Genomic DNA, 24,767 nt, shown 5'->3' with positions numbered 1-24,767 from the left:
TCTCATTGGGTTCCCAATAAATACAAAAGAAAACGAGCAAGCTAATGTGGAAACAGCCATCTGGGGTGTATCAGCTCTTTGCTTTTGAGCCTCAATTCATGCAAGCACATGTGTATTGTGCACGTGCATATGCACAATACACATGTTCTCGAATGCATCGCAAAGTCAGCAGTGATTCAACAGAGAAATGCCTCTCTCACTGACTCAATTAGGCAAGCAAACAAAACCTTAACTAAACAAGCAAGGAGAACGAGATGCGGAGTGAAAGCCCGAATAGATGAAGGTGACAAAGTGGATAAGACAAGCAGAAGGGAGGAGGGAAGTCAGTGAATGGCAATGACACAGAAATGGGATGAGTAAGTGGAAGAGGAAGGGAGACGTTTGGGGTGGAGAGGTTCAGTGACTAAATTCTAATTAAAGCCACGCTACTTCATCAGTAACGCCAGAAAAAAAACAAAAAAACATTTAGCTTGGTGACTTTCTTTTCCATTATATGTGACATTGATGTATCGCATTAGAAATTGTATCATTGCTTCCATTTAGTGGTAGAAGGCAGCCATGCTGGGTTCTCAGATTTGGCTTACGTGAGTTGTAAAGCCTCTTCACAGTGAGTTTATATATTATGAACAAATTTATCTAAAGCCAGCCAATCCAAAAATTTTAGCCAAATGTTATGTTTCAAGGTTGTTGATGTGGATCCAAATGGAACAAGACAGAGGAAGAACATGATGGAGAGTGAACTTATTAAACTCAAAACTAAAGGAATCTCAGGACACAGAAACCATGAAGAGAACAACAGTAGAATCCAGCAATCCAATAAGAAATCAAGGAGCTCACTAACTGAGAAGGAATGGCAAGAAATATAGAAACCAGGTAAGTACAATCAGCAGAATGCAGAGCAGCTGGGGGGAAATCTGTGGCAGTGAACTAAGGGATGAACAATGGGCACAGCAAAAACTGAATGAAAACACAGAGGATCTAACAAATGTTCACAAATCATTAACATTTTTAAATATATTTATGATATTAACCAAAGCTTTTAGCACACTCTGTTCCTGTTGACCAAAAGGAGAATATTTATGTATTTTGGAAATTAAAATGTTTCTCCTAAATATAAAGCAAAATAAAAAATAGCATTTCCCACATCTACCCAGACATTTCTAACTCCCACGTGTCATTAAAAAAAATCTCTGAAGAAAGAAAACAAGTTAGCCTCTCTACTAACACCGCCCTCACACATTTTTAGAGTGACCCCTGTACCCTTCAGCAGCAGCTGATAGTCTTTTTAGCCATATTTTTATACACTGAACAAATAGCCGGGTTCAATTTTGTTTCCTCAATTAGGCTTAGATCTCGAGTTTAAGAGATAAATAGATCAGAGGGGAAAAAACGAACACAAACAAACTTTGAATTTATCTGATCTACATTTATATGTAGATCGGCACTGTTCCACTTTGTGACAAACAATAATATTTTGAAAGTCAAATGTGTTGCAGAGGAAAAATAGCCATATTTCCTGCAGTCTATCACCCAGGGATAATCATGTGACCTCGTGTGTCCCATAGTTACCACGGCAACAAGAAACCCATCCCAAGGGGAGCAGCTGCACGGTGCATTTTCCAAAAGCTAAAGGTAGGTCTTATATAACTTCCCAGGTCATTATATCTTACCCCTAAACCCTTCACGCTCACCAGAAACAAGGTGCCATCTTTTTCTTTCCTACTTTACTTCAGTTTGCTGCATCATTTCTGTTTTTAAGAAAGCAATTAAACTGACAAGATCCCTTGCATAAGTCTACTTTGCCCATCCGTAGCAACTGATGGTTTAATGAATTAAACATAATGCTAAATTCACCTTTCCCATTCACCGCATTAAGACCAACTCATTTCAATTAGACAAGCTGTCAGAAATCTTGAGCACTAGCATACAAAAGCACATAAATTCTCCTTCTCCTCCTCGCTCCTTCCTGCCAATATATCCTCTCTCTTCCACTCACGGACTCTGAATCTCTATAACAGCAGTTTGGCTGAATGTCTGAGTGATGCAACGTTTGACTCGCCTTTACCCTGTTCAATACCTTCCTTTACTCACTGAGTGATCTCATTGATTTCTTTAAAGGATGTGTAAGGTTAGACAAATTTGGAGAACACATCCTGTTTACATAGCCCAGAGGGCAAACTTAAAACAAACATGTCAATACAAAAAAAGAGCAAGAACAGGTTCAATCTTTTTTTTTCCACTGTGTTTTATCTTGTTTCAAAAATTCAGTGAATCATCATGACTGCATCTGTGAAAGAATGTATATAGGAAATAGAGAATATTAAATTTTTGCCTTATTTTCTGATTGTTGTCATTTATCTGTTTTCATTATACGTTTACTCTGGCTAAACCAGATTAATAGTGGATGCTTGGAAAACAGAGAGAGAAAAAATGTTGAATATAAGAACAGACCTCCATGTAAATATTTTGTCATAGACATCATTTTTCAGGCATCGAGAAAAACAGAGCAACGCCTAAAAGTGTTTTCCTACATTTCTGCCTGAAAGAATGTATTTTTAAAAATAGGTCAACCCCATATAAATAAAGAACCAGACTTATAAACCAACCTTTATACGAATAAGAGAAAGGTTGGATTTTTCTCAACAAAATCTTGAAGGATGAGACAATTCATGATACCGCTGGTTTGGTCTTACTGCACCCATGTTTCAGTAAAACCTGGGTCTATCTTTTACTAAATCATATCACCCCTGTGGGAAAACTGTTTCCTGCCACATTTAAAAATAATCATACGGGATTTCAAATATTTTAAAAACACATTAAAAGGAAGCATTCCTCCACTAAGTGTCCATCTTGTTTTCCAATTCCCAAATCCCAAGCTTGCTGTAATCTATTAGTAATGAGACTATTTTCCAACTTTCTAAGCACTGATCTCTCACCTAAGAAATATCTGCATCAAGTTTGGTGTATATTGCAAGTCGATGATGTAACTCCACTGCAAGTGAAGCACCATTTTAACTCTGATTGTCCTCGGCTGAACTTAAATTTTGTTTCTTCTCCATCTTACTTTCCTCTGCACAAGATTTATTAAATAGCATGCTGTAAATGAGCAATTCAAAGTCCCCTATTAGAAATAGTAAGTATCCAAAATGGCTTACAGTCTGGAAGGACCACATCATTTCATATTTTCTGTACAATGCATTGCAAAGGCAAAATAAGACCCTGATTACAAACCCATTCAAGGTCACTTTCTGGCTTCCTCCTATATCACATGGATTTAATTTTTCAACCAAAATATATCAAATTTAAAAACAAGGTTAAAGTCAAACAAAGTTATTTTATAATGAGGGGAAATCTAATATAGAAAGCCACCAAAAATATTCTGTTAGAGGGAGGATTCAGATGATAAATGACTCAGCACAGGGTACCTGTTCGGATGAAACACATAGCCACTGAAGGCCCACAATGCAAAAGCAAAAAATATTCAAACAGATATCAGTCAGCACTTGGAAGCTTCATCTCATGGAAAAGTGTTGTTAGGGACTCCTTCAGGGATGCAAAGCTGCTGTTTTCTTTCCTCAAGAGTGATAGCAAAACTTGTTTGTGAGCTTTATTTTCCACCAAATATAATCACGCACACAAGTTGTTTATTTGCCTTAAGTGATATCACATGTTCCAATCTACATCACAGGTTGTTGCATAAACACGCAGTCTCAGATGCTCACAATCCATTTTGCGCATTCCTCCAATCACACGTTCAGCTTAACATGGAGCAGTTCTGTACACTGAATCTTGTAATATCTAACAAGATATTATTCCAGATGTGCGCTGCTATCTGCGGGACATTATGTTTCTCTGCCTTTAGGTCTGTGTCGTCCAAATATATATTAAAAATGTTGTCACATGTGCTATCCAGAACAATTCCCAATCTGAAGGTATAGGAGTCACAACCGCTTGCCGCTATTGCCAAAGGCCTTTTAAATCCCTTGAACAAATAGATGATCAATCTATAAATAGCCTTATTATATGCACTGCAATGTGCCATACTCTTTTGTCGATGATTTCATCGAGTGGAGACGGCTGAGGTAGTGATGGTTATTTATTTACCATTGTGATCAGACCAAAAGAGAGGAAGAAAAAAAAAACATGAAAAAGGAGAACAAGGAGCAAGGAAGGAAGGGTGAGTGTGTAAAAGGTGTTGTAAATCATAAAAGGGAACATTGAATCATAAAAGCACAATATACTACTAATGCATGTAAAAGATTACTGACCTATTTAATCTTTTTTTTTTTTTTTTTTTTTTACAATCAGTAGTTGTAAATTGCCCCATTAATTTTTAACTTCGTGAAGCAGCAAAGTAAAAAACATTTTTGACACAACAGTGAAATTCTGAACACATATTTTAGGTGCATCTTGTTAAATGTTCAAAAAAAATTAATCTCTTGCATTTTACTCTATAGTTTCCAGCTTTGTTGTGTTGCAGTGAAACCAAATATTTAACAGAAATACTTTAGAGTGACTTCAGATTTGGAGATGTTGGTTAATTATTGGGAAGTCTACGCTCATAAATCTCGCATGTTCATGAAACATAAAAAGCAGAACATTGGCTTATCTTTGTTTTTCTTAGAATAAATAGTGAAGTGGAAGTTTGGGGCTGGATTGATTGAAAATAAATCTACTTCATAAACCAAGTACAGATTTCCATTTACTCACCTTTTTAATATTAGTATCCATTCACTGTGTATAAAGAAACTGACAAGTTATTCAATTAACTAATACACAATTTAATTCAATATTGAGAAAAACAAAAAGATAAATTAAAAACTAGAGCAAGACAGCACCAAATTAAATTGTGAAATGAATTAAAATTATTTAAAATATGCCTTGATTTCATATGCAATGACCTTCTACGTCTCAGAAGATTTTACCTTAACATCTGTTCTTCTTGAGCTTCTGAACCTCGTTGTTGACATTGTAATGCTTAAGCTAGTATTTTATGTGTACAATTCAGTGAGGAAAAACCAGTTAATCTAAAAGCGAAAGAAAAAGTCAGATTACATTTTGCAGGTGAATGTAAGGACCCTCAATCTTATAGGCACATCCAATGGTGTAATGAAACAAAAATTCAAGTCTTCAGTCACTTAGGAAAAAAAAGTGGGAGGCTTGCAAAACTAAAACACCACCCCAAATGTGAAAGTATGGTGGGCGCAATGTGTTGTGTGTATATTTGCTGAAGGAGGAAATGCTGTGCTTCACATCATAGGCAATGTGATTTTGTGGAAAATTTGAAGCAACATCTTAAGACACAAGTTCAAGCATTTGCACACATGGGTCTACCAAATGAACAAAGAACCTAAAGATACAAACAAATTTGTTAAAATTAAAGTCAGACTTAGTACCAACCAGTTCTGTATGGACGAATGAGACTAAATCTCAGCAAAATACTGTCACCCAAGTCATACAGTTAGAAAGAAATCCCACCAAATATTCAAATGTTGTAAAATGTACGTAATCCTATGAATTCAAAGAAACTAGTAAAAATGATCCAAATAAATCTTTCACAATGTTCTAAAACTGATCATTCTAACTGGCCTAAAATAGAAAACTTTTAGTCTGATAAAATATAAAGGTAAATATGTATATATTTTTCTATTTTTATTATTATAATTTTTTTTTTCTTCAGTAAATGCAAAATTTGGTTTCAACTCCATTCCTAACTGTTCATTTTTGGTGAATTTCTTTTTGCTGTTTTTGTTTGTATCTGAAGAAAAAGTAGACATTATTAAATAATAACTCTAAAACAAAATGACTTTGTCTTAAAGGCAGTTTTGCTATTTTTGTCTCAAGTTATTTATTTATTCACAGATAACTTTTATATATGTCTGGAGACAAGAATCCTGACAATATAATTTATATTTTCAAAGCGCTCGAATCCTTGTGTTGAATGCATCACACTTTTCTGTACAATATAAAAATTATGTTTTTAATTGTGATGGATGGTCCCTGAGCAGACAATGCAAGAGGCATAAAATAATAATTTTAAAAAAAACATACTGTCGCAAATAGTGTGTCTCTTGTATCATCATTACATATTTCATTTATTGTGGTTTATTAAAATATGCAGATAAGGATAAATGTTCTATTTACCTACCTGGTTTTATTAGTTTCTGTTCTTCACTATTTAATGTTTCTATTGTTCTGCTTTTATTTGAGTTTAATAATAATATTCAAGTATCTATATAGTATAGTTCTGTTCATAAACCACAACATGTGGCATACTACGCTATGTTGTTAAAAGTAAAATGGAATGGTGTGCGAAGCACTGTGGAAAAACCCTTAAAACAAATGTCATGCTTTCACAGCTTTTAAAAACTAATTTTAACAACAATAACCTTAAGCAGCCGTGTTTCATATGAGGTCAGATGTTTCTCACATTGCTGCAATGAGCCTAAAAGCTCATTTCCTTTAGGTCATTGTTTTATAGTAGGACTAAAATATGTCCAAGCTTCAGTTATTAGACAGAGTAACATACATTTACCTCAAAATAGTTCATTGTTAACTCAATGAATGCTAGGTGTCCTGCCCATATCCTTTTGCTTTAAATGAGCACACATCCCCCATTTCACTTTGTGTTTGATTGTTAATAGTGGTGCTAGGACTCACTGGTGATCAGTTAATCCAGTAAATTTGAGTAGCGCAATCTGACAGCAACTGTTGCTAAGACTCATAAGAGGGGTTTTCTTCTTACATACACCTTAAAAAATAAAAATGTCCTAATAAGAAGTTTTAATGGCATATAAATATGTGTAAGATACGTATGCGTACGTAAACAATGCTCAAATATTGTCTTTATACTCTTACCATCATAAGCAATAAGATCTATTCTGGGTTTCAAATTACTTTTTAAATGCTGAAACCATTCATAGCATAAGCATTGCTACCAACATACCATAAAAGGGCCACTGTTATGAGTCTCACATAAATGGTACTCAAATGTAGTTAGTAACACTTGGAAGTTTCTCAAAAGGAAGTACTTCAATTTTACTTCATTGTGCAATTCCAATGTTGCTTAATCTTACACTTTATTATGGTGACGCTCTGTCTGCACTGCTGAAGAATCACTTGCCTTGACATATCGAATACATGCTTTAGAGACATAAAAATACTTGTTGTTTAGCAAAATATGCCTCACATTTACTCAAAAACTGCATTTTAAGATATGCCAACATTAAGTGGCAAAATAATAATAAAAGAAAACTGTGGCAACAGCTCTGCTTTCCCACAGTGACATTTATCTGCAGCAAACTCTTTGAGTAATTCAAAGTTTGGTTAACTCTTGGGTCAGTCATAAATTATGATGTTGTACCAGGTACTTGGAACTTTAATTCAACTCAACATCTCTTATCCACACAACAAAGTTATAATGATCGTTAACACACTGATATTTCAAGCTAAATTTATTGAGTGGAATAATATAGCCCATTTCTAGTCTCTGTTCTGCAAATGTATGTGCTAAAGAACAGGGAGGGCTTCTAAGAACAAGCAAAGCACTGTCCATAATAAGCAGGGAGGGCAGTAGAATGAGTCTAGTTTGCCAAGCCATTATTGGTGTAAGCTGTGAGTTCAAAGAGAAAATGTCATTGACGTAACTTGCCCCATGACGGTAAACAGCTGAAGACAGTATGACCACTGAGGAAGACGGGAAAAGGCCTTAACAGAAAAAGATATGAGAGCATAAATGAGTTTGAACAGTCACCTTTTCAAATATTTTCAAATGTGGTGGTAAGAAGCGTAACGTCATAAATTTCAAAGCAAAGGCTACAATTTTGGTGATATAAAGGTAAATATCTGGAAAATAAATGATGCTCCTGGCGTGATGTTTTGCGTACTGTGGGTATGTGCATATATGTTCTATTGTTTCTCCTGTTCATTGTGAGTGTTTGTCTGAGTGACAAACAAGGCCTTGTTATGTGTGTGACTCTGTTTCCTGGGTTATAACAAACATCTCATTTGTTCAAGCTGAGGCTGCAGAGCCAGCTGATAATTCCCAATCATGTTTGTCTGCATGTGTACGCAGCATCCTGGGATAGACAGATGTTTACTGGTGATTATGAATAACTGTAGGACTCTTGTGGTTACATCCAGCCATGATGTTCTAGATTTAACACCCTCCAACACAAAAAATTATCTTACTGATTATACTGCTGCATATTAACAGTCACATTACACATCTTGCATTTAATTCTCCTCAACTTGTTTTTTTTATCCATTGTGAGAAGAGAATTACCCAACAATTCTCCTAATGAGGAGAAGCAAAAAGCAATTTTCTCAGTGTGCTTCCTGTTGTTTTCCCCCTGTGGTCCCCCACTTTGCTCCCTCCTCTTGTTTGTATCACTTTCAGCCTGACTCTAACATGGTTTAGAGTATGTCCTTTTAATGGCCGTCTTCTAAAATCTTCTTTTCACACTATGACTTCCCAGCTACATGACAAATTAACTTGTATTGCTGGGACAAAGCCAACAAGTAGAACTGAAATTAAAGGACTAAACAGAGAACTGAGGGTGGAAAAACTCTTGTTCATGCACCGTGAGGTAGTGTCAAAAGGACAATCAAATTAAAGAGAGACAATAAAGCTACAGAACATAAGAATTGGAGGAAAACGGAGAGAAAATAAAGGTTAAAAGGTGGGTAAGAGAAGGTTGAATGAATACAAAGTGGACAATTCAGCAATATATACTCTTCATCTGGGATGGTCATAAGTTTGTGTCATGATAATTTGGCGTTTATGACTTTTTGCTATCTTTTCTCTCATCTCATGGTCTTCTCTCCTTCTTCTCTCCATAGTGAACCCCTGTACTTGTCTCCCAGCTTTACAACAATGTCAGGCTGTCAAAAATAATAGTATAAATTGCTGACTAATCATTTACATGAAATTGTTCCTCACAGAACATAAATGATGTCATGAGAACAGAGGAAAAATAAAGCAAGAGTACAGAAACCCTACCTGGCAAGACGAAGCAGTTCTAGGTTACAATCCACTAAAGACAGATAGAGGCTCTCCACATATCCCCATTAAAGTGGCCTACTTCTGCTGTCAAACTGGTGTGTGACTGTGTCTGTGGCTGACCAGCTGAGCTGGTGTGTGATTCTGTCAGTGTGGGCTAGGCCAACTGAACTGTGCAAATCTACGGAGTCTGAGAGAGACGGAGAGAGAGAGGAGAGAGAGAGAAAATGCCCAAGAGACAAAGTAGGTAGGCTCCCAAGCTGCACAAACAAGTGGGAAGGAAAGGAGAAGCTGTAGAGTGGGGAGGAGACAGAGATAATGAGAAGAGGCTAACGAATGGAGAAAGAGAGAAATATGACTGTCCACAGAACAGAGTGACTGCTCTGTGATGCCCTCTGTGATTGCACGTGTGTATCTGCAAATATTGTTCAGCATGTGTGTGCCCATATTGCGTCCATTTGTGTCTCTATACCACTCCCGCCCTCAGTTTTCTTTGCAAAGACATTAAGGCACTACAGTATGGTCCCACAGGATGCACAAAGAACACAATGGACACATAACTGCTATAAACACACAAAAGCACATACAGGGAGAAAAACACATACATCAACTGAGTGCACATAATGCAGCTACTGTTAAAGTATCACCATGGATAAAGCTGGACTGATGTCATATTTTAAAGAGTTTGCATCTGGAGGGGAAACATTCAATTTCTGTGCAGCAGCTGTTGAGCTCGCAGCTCTAAAAGGCAGTTTATTATAAGGTTGGCTGCAAATGCAAACAACATGGTTGGCTACACATTCTTAAACTCTCTTTCTGTATAAATTGCTGGTACTTTAGAGCATTTTATAAATCTAAATATGGCTTTGTTGTGCTTTGAGCAAAATGACATTGTAGAACAACCCCGACATACAGCAGCATCTGAAATCTGCATGCGATCAAAATCAAATGTTTAACTTGTATGGTGAAAACATGCTCAGTTTTACATATTTAATTTAGCATTTTTTTTCTCACAATACAAATGTCACTAAATCATTTATGCTACAAAGTTGTTGCTGATAATCTTTTGTTTCTCAATAATCATATTTGTTTCCTAATATGAACTCTAAGGCTTTATAAATATAGATATGTTTGTGCTCTGTGAGTGCTCAGAGTCAAGGCCTGCCAAATTTCCAGAATTGGATGACATGAATGGAACTTCTGTAAATGAACAGTCTCAATATAGAAGAGGACTGGAAGGATTTTATGGAGGTTGGTTGAAATGTGTAATTTATGGCTGCACATTTGTTTCTGTCTGCAACCGTCTCATTATCATGCAGACTGAAGGATTTTTAGGTACTCAACTAAAGCAGACAGGCTTGTATGCAATGCCATAAAAATCTGACAGTTATAACCTCTTGTGATGATTCTTTATGCTGTTTTGATTATATTGAAAACTGGCCAACAACAGCAGGAATATACATTAGAGTTAGTATTAGTTTATTTCTTTTCTTAATTACAAAAAATGCAGAATCATGCCAGAAAAGCTAAGACTTTCAGTGATTAAGATGATTTTGGTGAAGCCAAACTAATATCTACCAAATTTCTGACATCTATATTGTTTGAATGGATTTGTTCTTCTTTCACATGTAAAATTATGTTTGTAACATTGGAAATGCATATTACAGTGGATTTCAAAGTGGAGGTAGGGACCCCATGGGGGTCACAATTTAATAAGCATAGAGTCTTGAGGAAACCAAAGTCAATTAATAAACAAATACATTTTTACAAGTATATTAACGCTATCAATCTTCCAAGACATAAAAAAAACAACACTCAAATATAAATGCAATATGCTAGTAGCTCTTTGTACGTCCTGAACTTATAACTGTTCACAAACTGAACTGATAGCCAGGGTGCCAAAGATTTGAACTGTTTTTATGGGTTCTGCTAAACTATCATTGACTCTGCTTTCAGTTCCTGAGCAAAATATTTATTTCTAAGCCAAAGTTATAAAAAGTTTAAAATTTAAAAAAAATAAAAAATATATATTTAAGAAAATGGTGAAAAGCAAAACATCTACAATGAAATGTCACTGATTTCCAGCTTCAAAAGTGATTTTCTACTTTATATTAGACATAATAAAACATGTTGGCACAGTGTCTTCTACCTCAAAGCAACGTTAATCTTTTTGGGGTGGCACTGAGAGAATCTGCAGAATCTGTGAAATGGGATAAAGATAAGTCTAATGTCAAGTTGACATTCAGTCTCAAAGACCGTCATAAAAACTCAGATCTGGTCATCAATTTAAGATATATTTGATTCATTAATACCAGAGAGATTGTGCCCATTGATTACTGAAAAAGGCACTGAAACATTCATTTTTAATAAACTAATAAATTGATACCCCTTTCACATTGTTATCCTTAATATATTTTAAGAAATGTCTGTCTCATTTCCAATCATGAACTTTGTTTATGATAAAACAATCATTTTAAATGGCATTTAAAATCTAAATCTGGTAGGAGTATGAACAATTCTCAGCTTAACAGTGCATTCAGTATCAACAACAATAGTTTCAAAGGCAAATAAATTCAAAATAAGCCTTACAGAAATTGGTGATTCATTCTTCAAAAAACCTAACTTGAGCGGTCAACTCTAGCTCATGGCATTTATTCTTTTATTCATTCTCCAAACCCTGAAACTGTTATCTCAATAAACAATAACAGAGATTGACATGGAAGAGTAGAATACACACATACAGATTCATACACTCACACACTGCCCTGGTCATACGCTGTCAATCACTGAGGAAATCAAAAAGCTTTAATATGGACTACAGTCCAATTACAAAGCAAGACAAAGGAACACAAGTACACATTTCTTTAAAATCACAACTGCGCACTTCATGCACTGATAGTAGATTAAAAGCCTTTCTGACTGTGGAACATCAAGAACTCGAATCAGTCAAAAACTGAACAACAGGAGAACAGAAACAGGAATCTCTACCAACTGGTTATCCCCGCTTTTACAATGAAAATAAAACAAGCCCAAATGAACCACATGCCTAAAATCTAATCACCACGTCAAAGCACCAAAAATCTCTGAATGAGCTCCGAGTGAGAATCCCAAAGAGGTTTGTATACGTTACCTTAGACACTGGCATCTGGACAGGCAGCGCTGTTGCTCGTCTGAATGAGTGTATAAAGTGTGTTGTTGCTGTGTGTCCGCGTGTGCGACGGCAGTGTTCATCCACAAACACTGTCAGCAGCCGCACAAGTAGATGCAGACTACTTATCCTGAGATTTTTTTTCTATATTTCTGTGTGTTCCTCAAAACAGTTCAGCACTGCTTTTCTCCTCCTTGCTTCTGGTTTCTTGTCTGTGTTGTTGCTGCAGTCCCGGCGTCTGCCCCAGCTCAGTGATAACGTGCATGCCAACGTGTGTGCAAAAGACAGCAAGAAGGAAAAAGGTGGGCGGAAGGAGGGGGGCTAAAAGAGGGATTTGGGGAAAAAAAAAGAAAGACAGATGGAATCAGAGGGAGAGACGGAGTTGTGAGCATGAAAAGGAGGAGTTGTGAAAATGTGATGTATTAAAAACCTTTAGAAGAGGGTGTGGGGGGGGCTGATGGAAAAAGATCAAATACAACTAACTCTGCTGAGACCAAAGCAGCCTGTGTCCTTCATTCCCTCCCTCCCTCTTTCTCCCTTTCTATCGCTTCCCCCTTTCTTCCCCAACTCGCTATTTTTAGAACTTGCTCGGCCGTGAATCAAAGCCTCAATTTAAAACCTGTAAAGGAGCTGAATGGTTAGGGCTGTGTCTTTTGCTTCTAATGAGACACACACACACAAACTAACCTGCTTTCTTTCACTGACCGTGTGTCTGCTTTGCACCTAAAGGAAGTCATGCAAGCTATTCATCAGGCTTTACCTAATCATATCATGTGCTAATATAGAAAGAGCTGCCTAAACAGCTATTTCAAACCCCGTTGGCTATACTGATTGGATTGCTGTCCTGCTATTCCTATGAAGCCAAAGGTATGGAAGAACATACCCAGATGAGGCAAGAAGTAATGAGTGACATTTAAAAGGTAAAAGATCAACTTAAGGGAAGCTAGACTTTATTGTTTCCCTTTTTCCCTGATTACTCTTTTTTTATTGGCTGGCAAATTGTTTACAATTCTAAATGTCACAGCTGTATAAATGCTTGTTTTAATCAAAAAGGGTCTTTGGATCAAAGTGAGCCTATTAATGTAGGAATTAAACTCTTATCCCAGTTCCATTACATGCTTGGTGGAGCAGGCATCATTTTTCACAGTGAGGAATGTGCATAATTGAACCTGAGAGGGATGGACTTCATGCTCTGCATTCCCTTCTTAGGACTAAGTCTGCATGGCTCTTATCTACAGCACCTTCTGTGGGGATGCATTTCCATTATGTAATCCAGTTATGAATAGTTAAAAGGTAAGTTAAAATCAAGCTAAGCAACATTCCATCATGGGAAAATCATTAATTCTTTCAGAAAGTCAGGGAAATTAATTCAGCACGGCACATCGCAATGATTAACACTGTTCAGCCTCGTTTATGTTTGTTTTTGCATGAATGTGTCCGTGAACATCAGAGAGGAGAAGGTGCCGGGTGATAGAAAAAGAGACAAAATGTAGTGGTACTCAGAGTGCAATGGAATGAAAGTGGAAGAAAGAATCTGTGCTTTTCCTGCATTCAGTGTCAAGTTGCAACTCGGATTTGGGATTGACGTCACCTCTAAGCTAAGCCTCTGGGAACTGCTAACTGTGAGGATAACTACTAGCAATACAAGGAGATACCAGATCCTTTCTCTCTAATTAAAGGTTCCAACACTTAAGAAGCATATTCACAAGCATAGATAGTAATGATTTATTCAATCACAAATTACTAGAGGTGCAAATTAAGTTGTGGGAGTTAATTAACCATTAATTCCCACAACTTTAAATATGCTTTAAATTCAAAGCACCAATAATAGATACTAAAAAAATTGGGTGTTATTTTTTTTATTTTTCCAACTTAGACTATAGAAAAAGACTTATGCAGTCAAATAACACCATCTGTGTGCAAAAGTAAACAAAAGATTCCTTTCAACCTATACCAGTCTCAGTCATGCTGGTCTTTTCTAGTCCTTTTCAGTAGTTTTCATGCCTTTTGTGTATTCCCAATCCTGGATATTGTACTCTGCCACAATAAATATGCTATTTTAGCAAACTAGCACATTTGTAAATTATGAATTGCCCGTAATCTATCAAATATTTCAGAAAAGTAACTCACATCTGCCATATTCAAATGAGTGAGTTCTAAATCTGGATGTCAAGACAACATGCCCCAAAAATAGCATGCAGTGTGAGTGATGTGTGTCTGAGCATGGATGTGTGAACGGAGGTGATGAGCAAAGGGAAGACAAATAGAATTCATCCATATCTAATTAGAGACACCGAAGGGGAAACTGCTTCAGCGCAGTGAACCAACAAGAGCAGGAGACACGTTAATTACACGATATGTGCAGCTTCAGATGTTTACCATAGTTAAAATTACGTTCAGATGCTGTAAATTCAAGACTATGGGTGGCGATTGAGTAGAAGAAGAAAAACTTAAAGTTTTATGTGCTTATGTGTCACTCCTCATATTTGATCTCTTCTTTAATCTCGTTTTTCGAACAACTTTAAATGGATGAAGAGAAATCAGAACTGTACCCTGACTAATATTTCTGTAACATTGCCCTGCAGACCTAATGTCAATTGGAGCTCTGTTGGAGCTTGATTGTAAATCCAGATGAAGCAGTAATATGTACAGCTGTGTAAGTTCTTACATCAATCTCACAGCCGAATGATTTTAGTCAATGAGAGTCTGCAAATAATTTTTTTATAATTTCAATCATAATATTATTATGGTTGTTGATTTTGTTGGATCTAACCTGCCAACATTTAAAATTGTGCACACAACAATCACAGATGCATCGAAGGTAATGCAGCAAATCTAATATTTGAAAACAATTATTTTATAAGGATTTTATAATAAGAAACGAACACCAAAATTAATTTAGTAAATTATAAATTAGATACAGCTGAAATGTGACAAATCTGAACAATCATTTTGTGACACATCATAGTGAATCACTCAATGGTTACGATGCTAAAATGCAGCACAATGGAACTAGATAAGAAAAGAAGACAAACACTCCAACTCATCTGAATGAGGTCAAAGGTTACCGCAGCAGCATGGTACAGACTTTTTTGTTGATCTACAGAAAAATGGTTTTAGCTACTGAACCACAAAACACCACTGACAAAGTCTTTTGAGCTTGACCATCTCACTTCTTGAAACGTACAATCGTATCAACAAGAGTAAAATTATGCTTTCAGCAGTAATTATAAACTTTATTTTCTCATAAGTCTTCTACAATCCCCATTTATTGCTTAATGAGTCATAGTCCAGCTTTTGAACCCATTAATAACTATTAATGGGTTCATATTGTTTTTGGTACCAAAACAATATGATATTAATACAATATTAATATGTACATTAATACATATTAATGTACATATTAATATGTATTAATGGCACATATTGTTTTTGACAAAACAATATGTACATTACAGCTGTACTAAAATATACAACTTAGTCTAAGTTATGACACCAAATGTTTGCTGAAAAAGATTTTGATAATTAAGAATGAAAAGGTTTCTCACATAGCACCACTGCATAACGCCATTGTATGCACGAAAGTTATGGGAGTAAAAGAGAGAAGAACTACTTTTAAACTCTTCAACTTTATCTGAAGTGGATGAAGTTATGTATTTTGACAAGGAATAATCCCAGACACTAATCACAGCTGCTTTTGGAATAGCTAAAATAGACTTAACACCAAGCATATATAAATTTTGTTGAAACTTTATGGAAATTTTTAAACAAAACTGGGTCCCTAGCAAGAAATCTTCCAAATCAACCAAAATTAATATGAAACATCAAAATGAAGAATGTATTCTCGCTGCAACTGGGAAAATAAACTGATGTAACTATCGTTACAGAAAAACAACATGTACTGAATTTTTAACCACAAATTTCTGCCACAGACAAAAATTGTTTGATGTTTATTCCATTGTATGCTTTTTACACACTAAAATAAGGGGGGAAAAATCTCTGGTATGGGCTAATTAAAGGAGGGAATGTGATAAAATAAGACTGAAATAGAAGACAAAACTTCTTCATTCATTCATTCATTTATTCATTCACTCATTCACAAGTCCAACTAAATGAAAGCAAATAACTTATTTTGAAGTTGTTTTCTGGTCCTGCTTGTTAAAACAGAGTGTTATGAGGAGGAAAGATCTGCTTATCAAAAGTTGCACATTCCTAAGCACTTCTTCTCAGTCAGTGAACTTCTCATATTTTTAACTGAATGCTTACGTGCCTGCTTGAGATGTATGGGGGATGTGATGAATTAGGGTGGAAGAGAATACAATTCATCATCACACTCAAAGGGTACCAAAGAAAGAGAACAAGAAAGGCCCCCTTGTCAGTCGTCAAAGTTTCCTCCAACATAAGTACTTGAATGTAACCATGTCTGTAGCTAAAGCAGATTCTCATAAATGTGAAATGAGAGGACAGCCGAACTGTTCATTAGACGAAGCAGTCATCTTTCCTCACTTTTTATGTGAATGTACTGATTGTGCTCAAGTAGAAAATTATACAACTTTTCAACCCCAGATATTTTGCTTTGCTCTTCTGACTCAGAGAAGGAGTGCCAGCATTACACATCAAATGCTAACAGTGTGAATGTGGATGTCATTTTCAATACAGGCGGTCCTGTTTCCTTTTTACTGTGTGTGTTTTGTGTGTGTGTGTGTGTGTGTGCCTGTGCGCACAGCTGTGCAAATTTATTTTTCCCACATCTTAGTGGTTGATGCTATTCAGACGAATATGTACCGACAGCTTTCCAGTGGAAGAGTTTGGAGACATTTGATGGCTTTAGGACATTTCTCCACAAGGCTAAATGTTTTTTAGTTTTCTTTTATAAAAAATAAAAGCAAATGCAAGATTTTAAATACATATTTGAGGTATGTTGCTGCATTTACAAGGATTGGGTTTCCTAAGATTAAAATTATTCAAATGTATATACAATCAAAACCACACTACTTAAAATATATTCAGTGCACATCATCCATTTAAAACAGTAAGTGATGGTACAGAATGGAATATGCCGAATTGTTTTATCTTGTAATAATATTTGGTTTGACAATGCAGATTTGCACTCAAAGGACACAGAGTCATCTGGTAAATAAAGCAATAAAGAATGAATCGAAGCCTTTGAACTAAAATTTTATAATTTCTTGAAAACTTTCAATATCACAATATCAATCCAATAGTCTTGAACAACACTCATCTGGGCTCCATGCAATCTTACCTCACTTTTTTTTTTGTTATAATTTTTTAAAATCAGGCTGCAAAAAGTCAGTGAGATCAGAAGAGATAATAAAATTGCTCCAATCTTTTTCTCTGACACAGAGTAGGTCTAAGTATATCAAATATTACTCATGAAACCCAACTTTTACAGTCACAAGAAGATTATTGACCATCCCACTGAAAAAGTCTAATTTTTCTTTAAAGATATATCAACAATGTTCAGGGACTGAAGAAAGTAGGGCAGCTGCTGACATCAACACTGTGAAGAAATAAGCCTATTTGCCAAAAAAGACATGAACGAGCAACGGAGTCGGAATGGATTTGGATTCTGTGTGTGTTTCCCTAAAAAAAAGTATTCTGGTTTCCCTGCTCACTAGAAAATAACTCTTGAGAGAGGTGCGCACTTCAGCTAAGTGTGAATTTGCTCGGCTTTGTGTGTGAAGGGGAGAAATAAGGGATCTGACACAAGGGAAATGTGAGAATCAGAGGGTAATTTTATAAAGCTCTTTTGCAGCACTTCTTGAATACAGGCATGAAAATGCCTAGTACATGAAATGTGTAGTTGATTCAGATTTAAAAATTTCTTTTGGTGTTGACACAAGAGTAACAATGAAGAAGAAATTAAATAAGTTCACCTCTGATGAAGGAAGAACTGTTAAAGTTCAAAGCAGTGATGGTTGTGGACTAAATCCCAAAGCACAGTTTTACACTCAACAGAGGAATAAATTATCTAAAATTCTTACTTAGCAAGAAGATACACTTTAGTATTATGATTTTTTTTTTGCTTATGTAAAGTAGTAGGATGTGACCCACATGTATGCTCACATCTATCTATGGGAGTGTGTCCTCCTTTCCAATGCAGAAATGAAGACCCCCCAAAGGAACACATAGGACACACAAGGACTTTATCTTCACATCTTTCATACTTGACAAAACTGATTTGCATATAATTAAACATAGTTGAAGGTGACTGAACACAAACTATTTGCCTCTAAGGTACTCTGGAGAAATGCAATCAAAAGTGAACTAATTTGTCAAGAAGTAAAATACTATGATTAAGCATGCATTTCATTGCCTTCAGGAAAGAGTTAACATTTTCATTTACAGCAATAAGCGATTACAAGAAAAAGATCCATAGAGCTGCACAAAGACCATGAAAACAAGCCAGATGAAAGACAAATTACTAATAAAAGGCTCTTTGCTAATTTTTTCTAATGTTTTGGTATGTTTTCATCATGTGGTGATCTCGAAACTATTTGAACTTTAAAAAATAGACATTAAAGAATCTGTAATAAGACTAACTTGAAGAGTAAGTTAATGTTCGCTGGTTTATTTTCAAGTTAGAGATTGTTAGGGTGTCAATTTTGATGTTTTTTATGAGCTATGTTGCATCTATTGTAAATTAGTATTATTTACAGGCAAAAAAGCAGTTCATATAATTTAAAAATGAGAAATACGAGACGCTGACCAACAGATAATCTCAGAACATCCCATGTTCTCCTAGCAAATAACCTGTACGCACAATCTGGAAGTGTATGCACCTCTACCCACATGGAGACCTATTTGTGGAGGTATTCACACTAAAAGACGATTGATTAAAATTATTGTTGTTACCGTCTTTTTGGGTTGGTAAAATTCAACACATAAGGTGATGTCCGATAGGTGGCCTATGTGCCAAGCCATTGTGTCTAGCAATCCTTTTCAAATACGTTCTATTCAAAAGCTTCAACACTGACGTCCAATAATCTGTTCTTTCTCTGAACATCCCATCATAACACGTCCTTGTGTTAAAGGAGCAAATTGATGCACATTAATTGCAGTGACGCATCGCAGAACTCCCAATGTGCCCTGAAGGAGTGTAAATCATTTAATCATGAGAACAAAAATTTTATTTCTGTTATTTCTTAAAGATATTAAAGGTTCGAAGCTATGTCTGCCTGTTTAAACTAAGATTGAAACAATAAAATACATTATAGAGAATCCTGAACAAATTAAAAACAGGAAATATGGTGAAGTAAGGACGTTTCTATAACATGTCTGACCCGAGACAGAAAGGAGGTTGTCCATGGAGTTTGGTAAATACCTCTTAAGTGGCATTGATATATGTGACTCGGCATGCTTGCCACATTCTTTGATCATTGATTATGTTCAATACTGTTGCCTGTGTTTGGTTTTCATTTGTTTCAGATGTGATACCATATGAGTATACAGAAAACTGCAACATATGCATCCAATGGCTTTGGCATTTCTATGGAATTTAATAGAGAACATCCGAACACATTTTTAAGACAAAAACTGCATTTGTAAAACTTATATTTAAAAAACTGTCTAAGGGCAACATCAGATGAATTCCTGAGCAAGGCTCAAGAAGTACATCTCAAAGTGGTTTGAAAACAGCAGGGTATTTAGATAAATCTCTTGAGTGCAAAAGGATTTAAAGTGCAGAAACACACATGCATCACAAATATACTGTATATTGAAACAGAGAGGAAATAATACAGAAAAATAGCAATGAAAAAGGGATGAAAGATTGCTGGCCTTTCTTTCCTTGTTTCCTCCTCTCTTTAATACGCTGATGAAATGAAGTCCTAATGTACAACAGGTGGGCCTTCTGCACAAGGTTATTTATCTCTTTTATTCACCTTTCAGCTGAACTCAAATGAGCTGGGAACAGAATGGCATGTCTATCTCGCTCATTAAATATAAAAGAAGTGAAGATTTGGAGAAACAGAAAAGGCATTAGCATTTAAATTAACAAGAAATGGGAATGCTGTTAAAATAAATGATGTAGAGCTAATCTAGTCAGATAAATTCAAAACAAATTCATATTACTGGAATAAATACAAAATTCAGTGCAAAATTCAATAAATAATTCAAACACACTAAATAAGAACTGTCTGTATTATGACTGACTATCAGACATAAAAGATCATGAAAGTAAAACAACAAAACATAATTTTGTGTATATTTCCCATGGTTGAGTTTAAGATGAATAACTTGAAGGCTGCATTCACAGTCTCACCTAAATCACAGTAGACAAAGCCAAGTAGCACTTTTAAATCACAGTGCAAATTCAAAGGTGCTCTTGATGTTTGATATCTAGGACCACCGACTGTGTTTTAAATAATCTCAGATTAAATTAAAAAAAACTAAAATTATCTTCAAATCAAGGCTACCTAGATCAAAGGGCCTCTCCATCCTGGAGAAGCTTAACTAATTTCGACTGGAGTTTTAAAACACTCTCTCTGTTTGCAGCTTTACACCTCCTTTTCTTTGGATTTCACTCTGCAATCTTACTTTCAAAACAGATCTTAGGAGGAAGCTCTCTTACTGTCTCTACAAACAGTTTCAAAGAAAACTTGCTCCAAAATGTACGACTTATGCACTGGTCACAGTCACAACCGGGAGAAGATTCAGCTCAGATGAAAGGTTGTTTTATTCTCTGTGCTTCATTTAAAAAATTGCAACAGGTCTGAAAAGGTAAAATTCACTCAGAATGTTTATAGTAGACATGCATGGCAGAGTGAAATGTGATTCATTGAAGTTGAGTATTTTTCAATATACTGGAGGAATATTAAAGCCTTTAACTTAATACTTAATAGAAACAAACCATAATTCAAAAAAAGTTAGCTTCAGCAGATTTTTAAAAATCAGCAGTGACCTTTTGCCTAAATGTGGGCTGATATGAAAGAAAAAAAAAAGTTATCTGAATAAGCTTAACTGGCATATTCTTATCCTAATGCATTGATTTTAAGTAAAATTGGTTTCCATAATCAAAGAACTCCGAGTACTGTGAGATGGAAACTTTGAAAACAAGAGTCAATAAAAGCTTTAAACGGGAGAAGTCTCACTTAAAATCTACAGAATATAGAGTTTTGTGGATGTAAATGAATTTTCTTGATAGACTATTATGGTCCACACTACTACTCAGATGGAAAACCAAAACCTGACAAACAAATTGCAATGCTGATTTTTAAATTAAACAGCATGAAGCACAGCTCCAAATAATCTCATCTCAGCACCTGATCGCAGTTACACATGGTTCAAAAATAAAGCAGAGATACTATTTCAGTCAAGCCAAATAAAAGAAAAGTGCTGAAGAAATATACGGACCGCTATTTATAACAGCAAAAACTGTTTCCAAGTGTGCAATGCTTGAGACCGTATATACTTGGAAGCATGTGATGTTCACAAGGCATCTGTGATAGTAGGGGCGGCAAGAGCAAATATATGCATTCCCATGTGTTCATCTATTTCCTGATTCATCTTTGGAAATTGAAAACGCTCCTGGATGTGCAAGCGTGTCCGTGCGTCCTACCTGTTCAAAATGCGGAACGGAGGGCTCCCTCCTGTGAAGCTGGAGTTGCTTGTCAATGTTGTCCTTCAGGCACTGACACACGCGGCGCTTCTGGTCCGCTGAATAGGCTTCCAGGCTGAGCAGGCAGTCACACTTCTAGAGACAGACGGGGGGAGAGAGAGGAGCAAAAAAAAATAAATGGGGGTTGGGGGGAAAAAAATAGCAGCCAGTTAGCTATTAGTGTCAGAGACATAAAGAGAAAACTATGTTTCCTGTTGCTTTGACAGCAAACAAAAGGAAAAAGTTGAGATTTTAAGCCTTTTTAAAACAAGACAGAATATTTATTAAAGTATTAGTGATATTAAAAAAATATTTTACAAGCTTGTTCTTGTAGCTCTATATTTCTTTACAACATTTTATAATGCCTTCACATTCAGATGTTATTCGAACTTCGTTTTCTTCCGCCTTGAACACTGAAATGCTCGCTTTAGTGAAATTGAATAATGGCCCGCTTCTACTTCAAGCAGAATTTGATATGCTGACGGAACGATTGCGTAACCAGACTCTAGATGGCACTCACTGAAAGTGAACAAATCAATACGTCGCTTGGAAGTACAAGAGGAAGAACATCTGACAACCAATGCTAAACTGGTTAGGAGTCGGCAGAGCCTGCTGGTTTAGGTGCTTTTCGCACAAGAGGAGAAAATTACCTCTTTGTAATTATCACAATGTTCTCAAACTTTGACTCACTCGTGTGCAATGAAATAAATAATGTGATGTGTGCATGTTCATTTTTATTTTTATTTTGTGCACTTCTGAGATGATTAGGTTTATATTGCCTTTTAAATGTATTCATAACCCTTGAGTTTTGTTTATATTTTGCTAAATTAGAACCGCAATCATATTCATTTTATTTAATATACCAACAAAAAAGGAGAAAGGGATGAAAAGACAAAGCAACTGAAAAGTTAGTCCATATGTATTTAGCTCACTTTATCCTGACACCCCTAAATAAAATTCAGTCACCTAACGATTAGAGTCCACTTGTGTGTAATTTAATCTCAGTATAAATGATGTTCTGTCATTGCATTGAAGGTTTGGTAGTGAGCATTAGTTAATAAACAACTTAATGAAGAAATCAGGGACAAAGTTATTCCGGGACATCCACCTAATATGTCATAACATTTCACAATTCACTGTATTGTTAAACAAATTAGATTTGATTGATGAAGATTATTATTCTTTCCCACAATACTCACAATAACAATTGCTTTAAAGATAACTGTTTTCATGTATTAATTTACCCATATTAATATTGTGTTTTTGTTGTCTACAGAAGCTGTCTAATTTTTTATTTCAAACAAATGTTGGAATTTGATTACAATTTTTAATCAAGCCAATTGCAAGATCTGTAATTAATTAATCAATTCAAAAACCTGTTTTGCTTCTAAATTACTGAATAAATAGACATGGGCTCAATAACAAGCGTGTGCGTAATTTTTATACTGGTATTTAGGTTATTCAGCAGTTTCACATGTCAACTTTACATTATGGGCTGCTAAAAACAATGCAAAGTTTCACCAGTCAAGTGTTTCAACATCATTTATCTAACGTTCTTGTAAAAATAATTTTTAGAATTCTAGGCCACCAGGAGGCCTAGAAATAGATTTTGTATGTTGTTTTAGGATGCCGCTTGTGAATCAGATTTATGGTCGTATCAGGAATCCAATACAAAAAGTTGCAGCTTGGGACTTTTATATATCAACACAGAAAAGCAATTAATTGTATTAGAATTTTCAAAATCTCCCAGGCCTATTTTCAACGTTTTTAGTTATAGTATAGGAACAATCTGTCTGCTTCCAAAAGATTGTTAATTTGCTACTTTGATGTTTAATGAATGCTTCCTGATAAATCATTGAGCCACAGCATTAGAGACCATGTTCACCATTACTCTTTTATGTTTGGTTTGTGTAATGAAAATGAAACCAATTCATCACATATTTCTTTTCATTTTGTCTCCACTGTCCTACATAACAATTCTTATCCACGTCAGTTGCTCTGTTTCAGGCAGTACCAGGGAGAAACATTCGTCCTGACATTTTTGGGCACAAGTCGGGCTATGAATAGAATTTTACCCATTTTGTTCAAGTCTTCAGAGATTGACTGAAGTCCTCTAGGCCCGTCTCGACGCTTGATGCCCTGGTCAGTGGTGAGTCATTTGGGGAGCACATTTGCCTGTTTTTCAGGCAATGAGGTCTTTTCATGCCTGACTCTGTTTGTAACACTACAGAGTCTTTCCATGCGTCCTTTGAGTGCTGTTAAACATTAGGATACTGCTGTTGGGGGGGGCTCTGCAGTTAAATCTGTGTCATTGTTGCTGATGCAAGGAAAAGGGAAGTTAAACCCTGAAGAAGGCTGGGAGTGTATTGATCTAAAGTAGAGCATTTGGATGAAAAAAGGACAAAGGGATAGAAAGAGAAATAAAGAGACAAAACTTAGAAAGAGAATCAGCTCAGATACAGAAGCAAAAGCATTTATTGAACCTGACTGTTCAATTGCAGCGCAAGATGATGAAATACGTGCTTTTTCAGACCAGGCAGAAATCAATGTGGATGTTCTTTGATATCCATCATTTAGACTGAATTGGAGTTTATAAGGGTACGACAAAGCCTGTGATAGTCAAACACACACAAACAAGCATCCTCTGGGTAAACTAGTTCCATGTTGCTCTGGATGAAAATCTTATATTTCCATCTAAGATTGTTTTTGTTCTCCCATACACAGAGTTGCACACTACATGTTGTGAACGGTCATAAGCGGTTCGCAAAAAGCTCCTCAAAAAGCCACGGGGTGGAGTGAAAAAAGCCCGGCTATCATGATGGAAATAATCCTGTACCCACTGCTTCCCGAAGAGCAAGACATTTTAAGGACGTTAGAATGTAAAACCACAAACCTGATGCAGCTCTTTCTTTTCATCTACATGAATGATCATTAAAAATCATTTTATTCTTGTTTTAAAAATATATAAACAACCAATGACACAAAATGGCTACATCCCT

At 35.8% G+C, this 24,767-nt stretch overlaps 1 protein-coding gene across 7 annotated transcripts in view; it reads right to left on the bottom strand.

Moving 5' to 3' along the window:
- Nucleotides 1–24,767, bottom strand: part of rgs3a (regulator of G protein signaling 3a) — a 133,037-nt gene that overhangs the window by 39,375 nt on the left and 68,895 nt on the right. For 5 of the 7 annotated variants that reach the window (XM_032569443.1, XM_032569433.1, XM_032569432.1 and 2 more), the window contains one exon: nt 21,730–21,864. In XM_032569443.1, coding sequence (XP_032425334.1) covers nt 21,730–21,864 — 135 coding nt within the window. Of the gene's footprint in view, nt 1–9,001; nt 9,167–12,131; nt 12,406–21,729; nt 21,865–24,767 lie in introns of those variants that run through there. The other 2 variants (XM_032569436.1, XM_032569438.1) reach the window with 2 other exon arrangements.

This window comes from Xiphophorus hellerii, chromosome 8 (assembly GCF_003331165.1).
Source record: "Xiphophorus hellerii strain 12219 chromosome 8, Xiphophorus_hellerii-4.1, whole genome shotgun sequence".
Lineage (NCBI taxonomy): Eukaryota > Metazoa > Chordata > Actinopteri > Cyprinodontiformes > Poeciliidae > Xiphophorus > Xiphophorus hellerii.
Note: the sequence above shows the minus strand (reverse complement) of the source record. Positions and strands in the feature narration are given on the sequence as shown.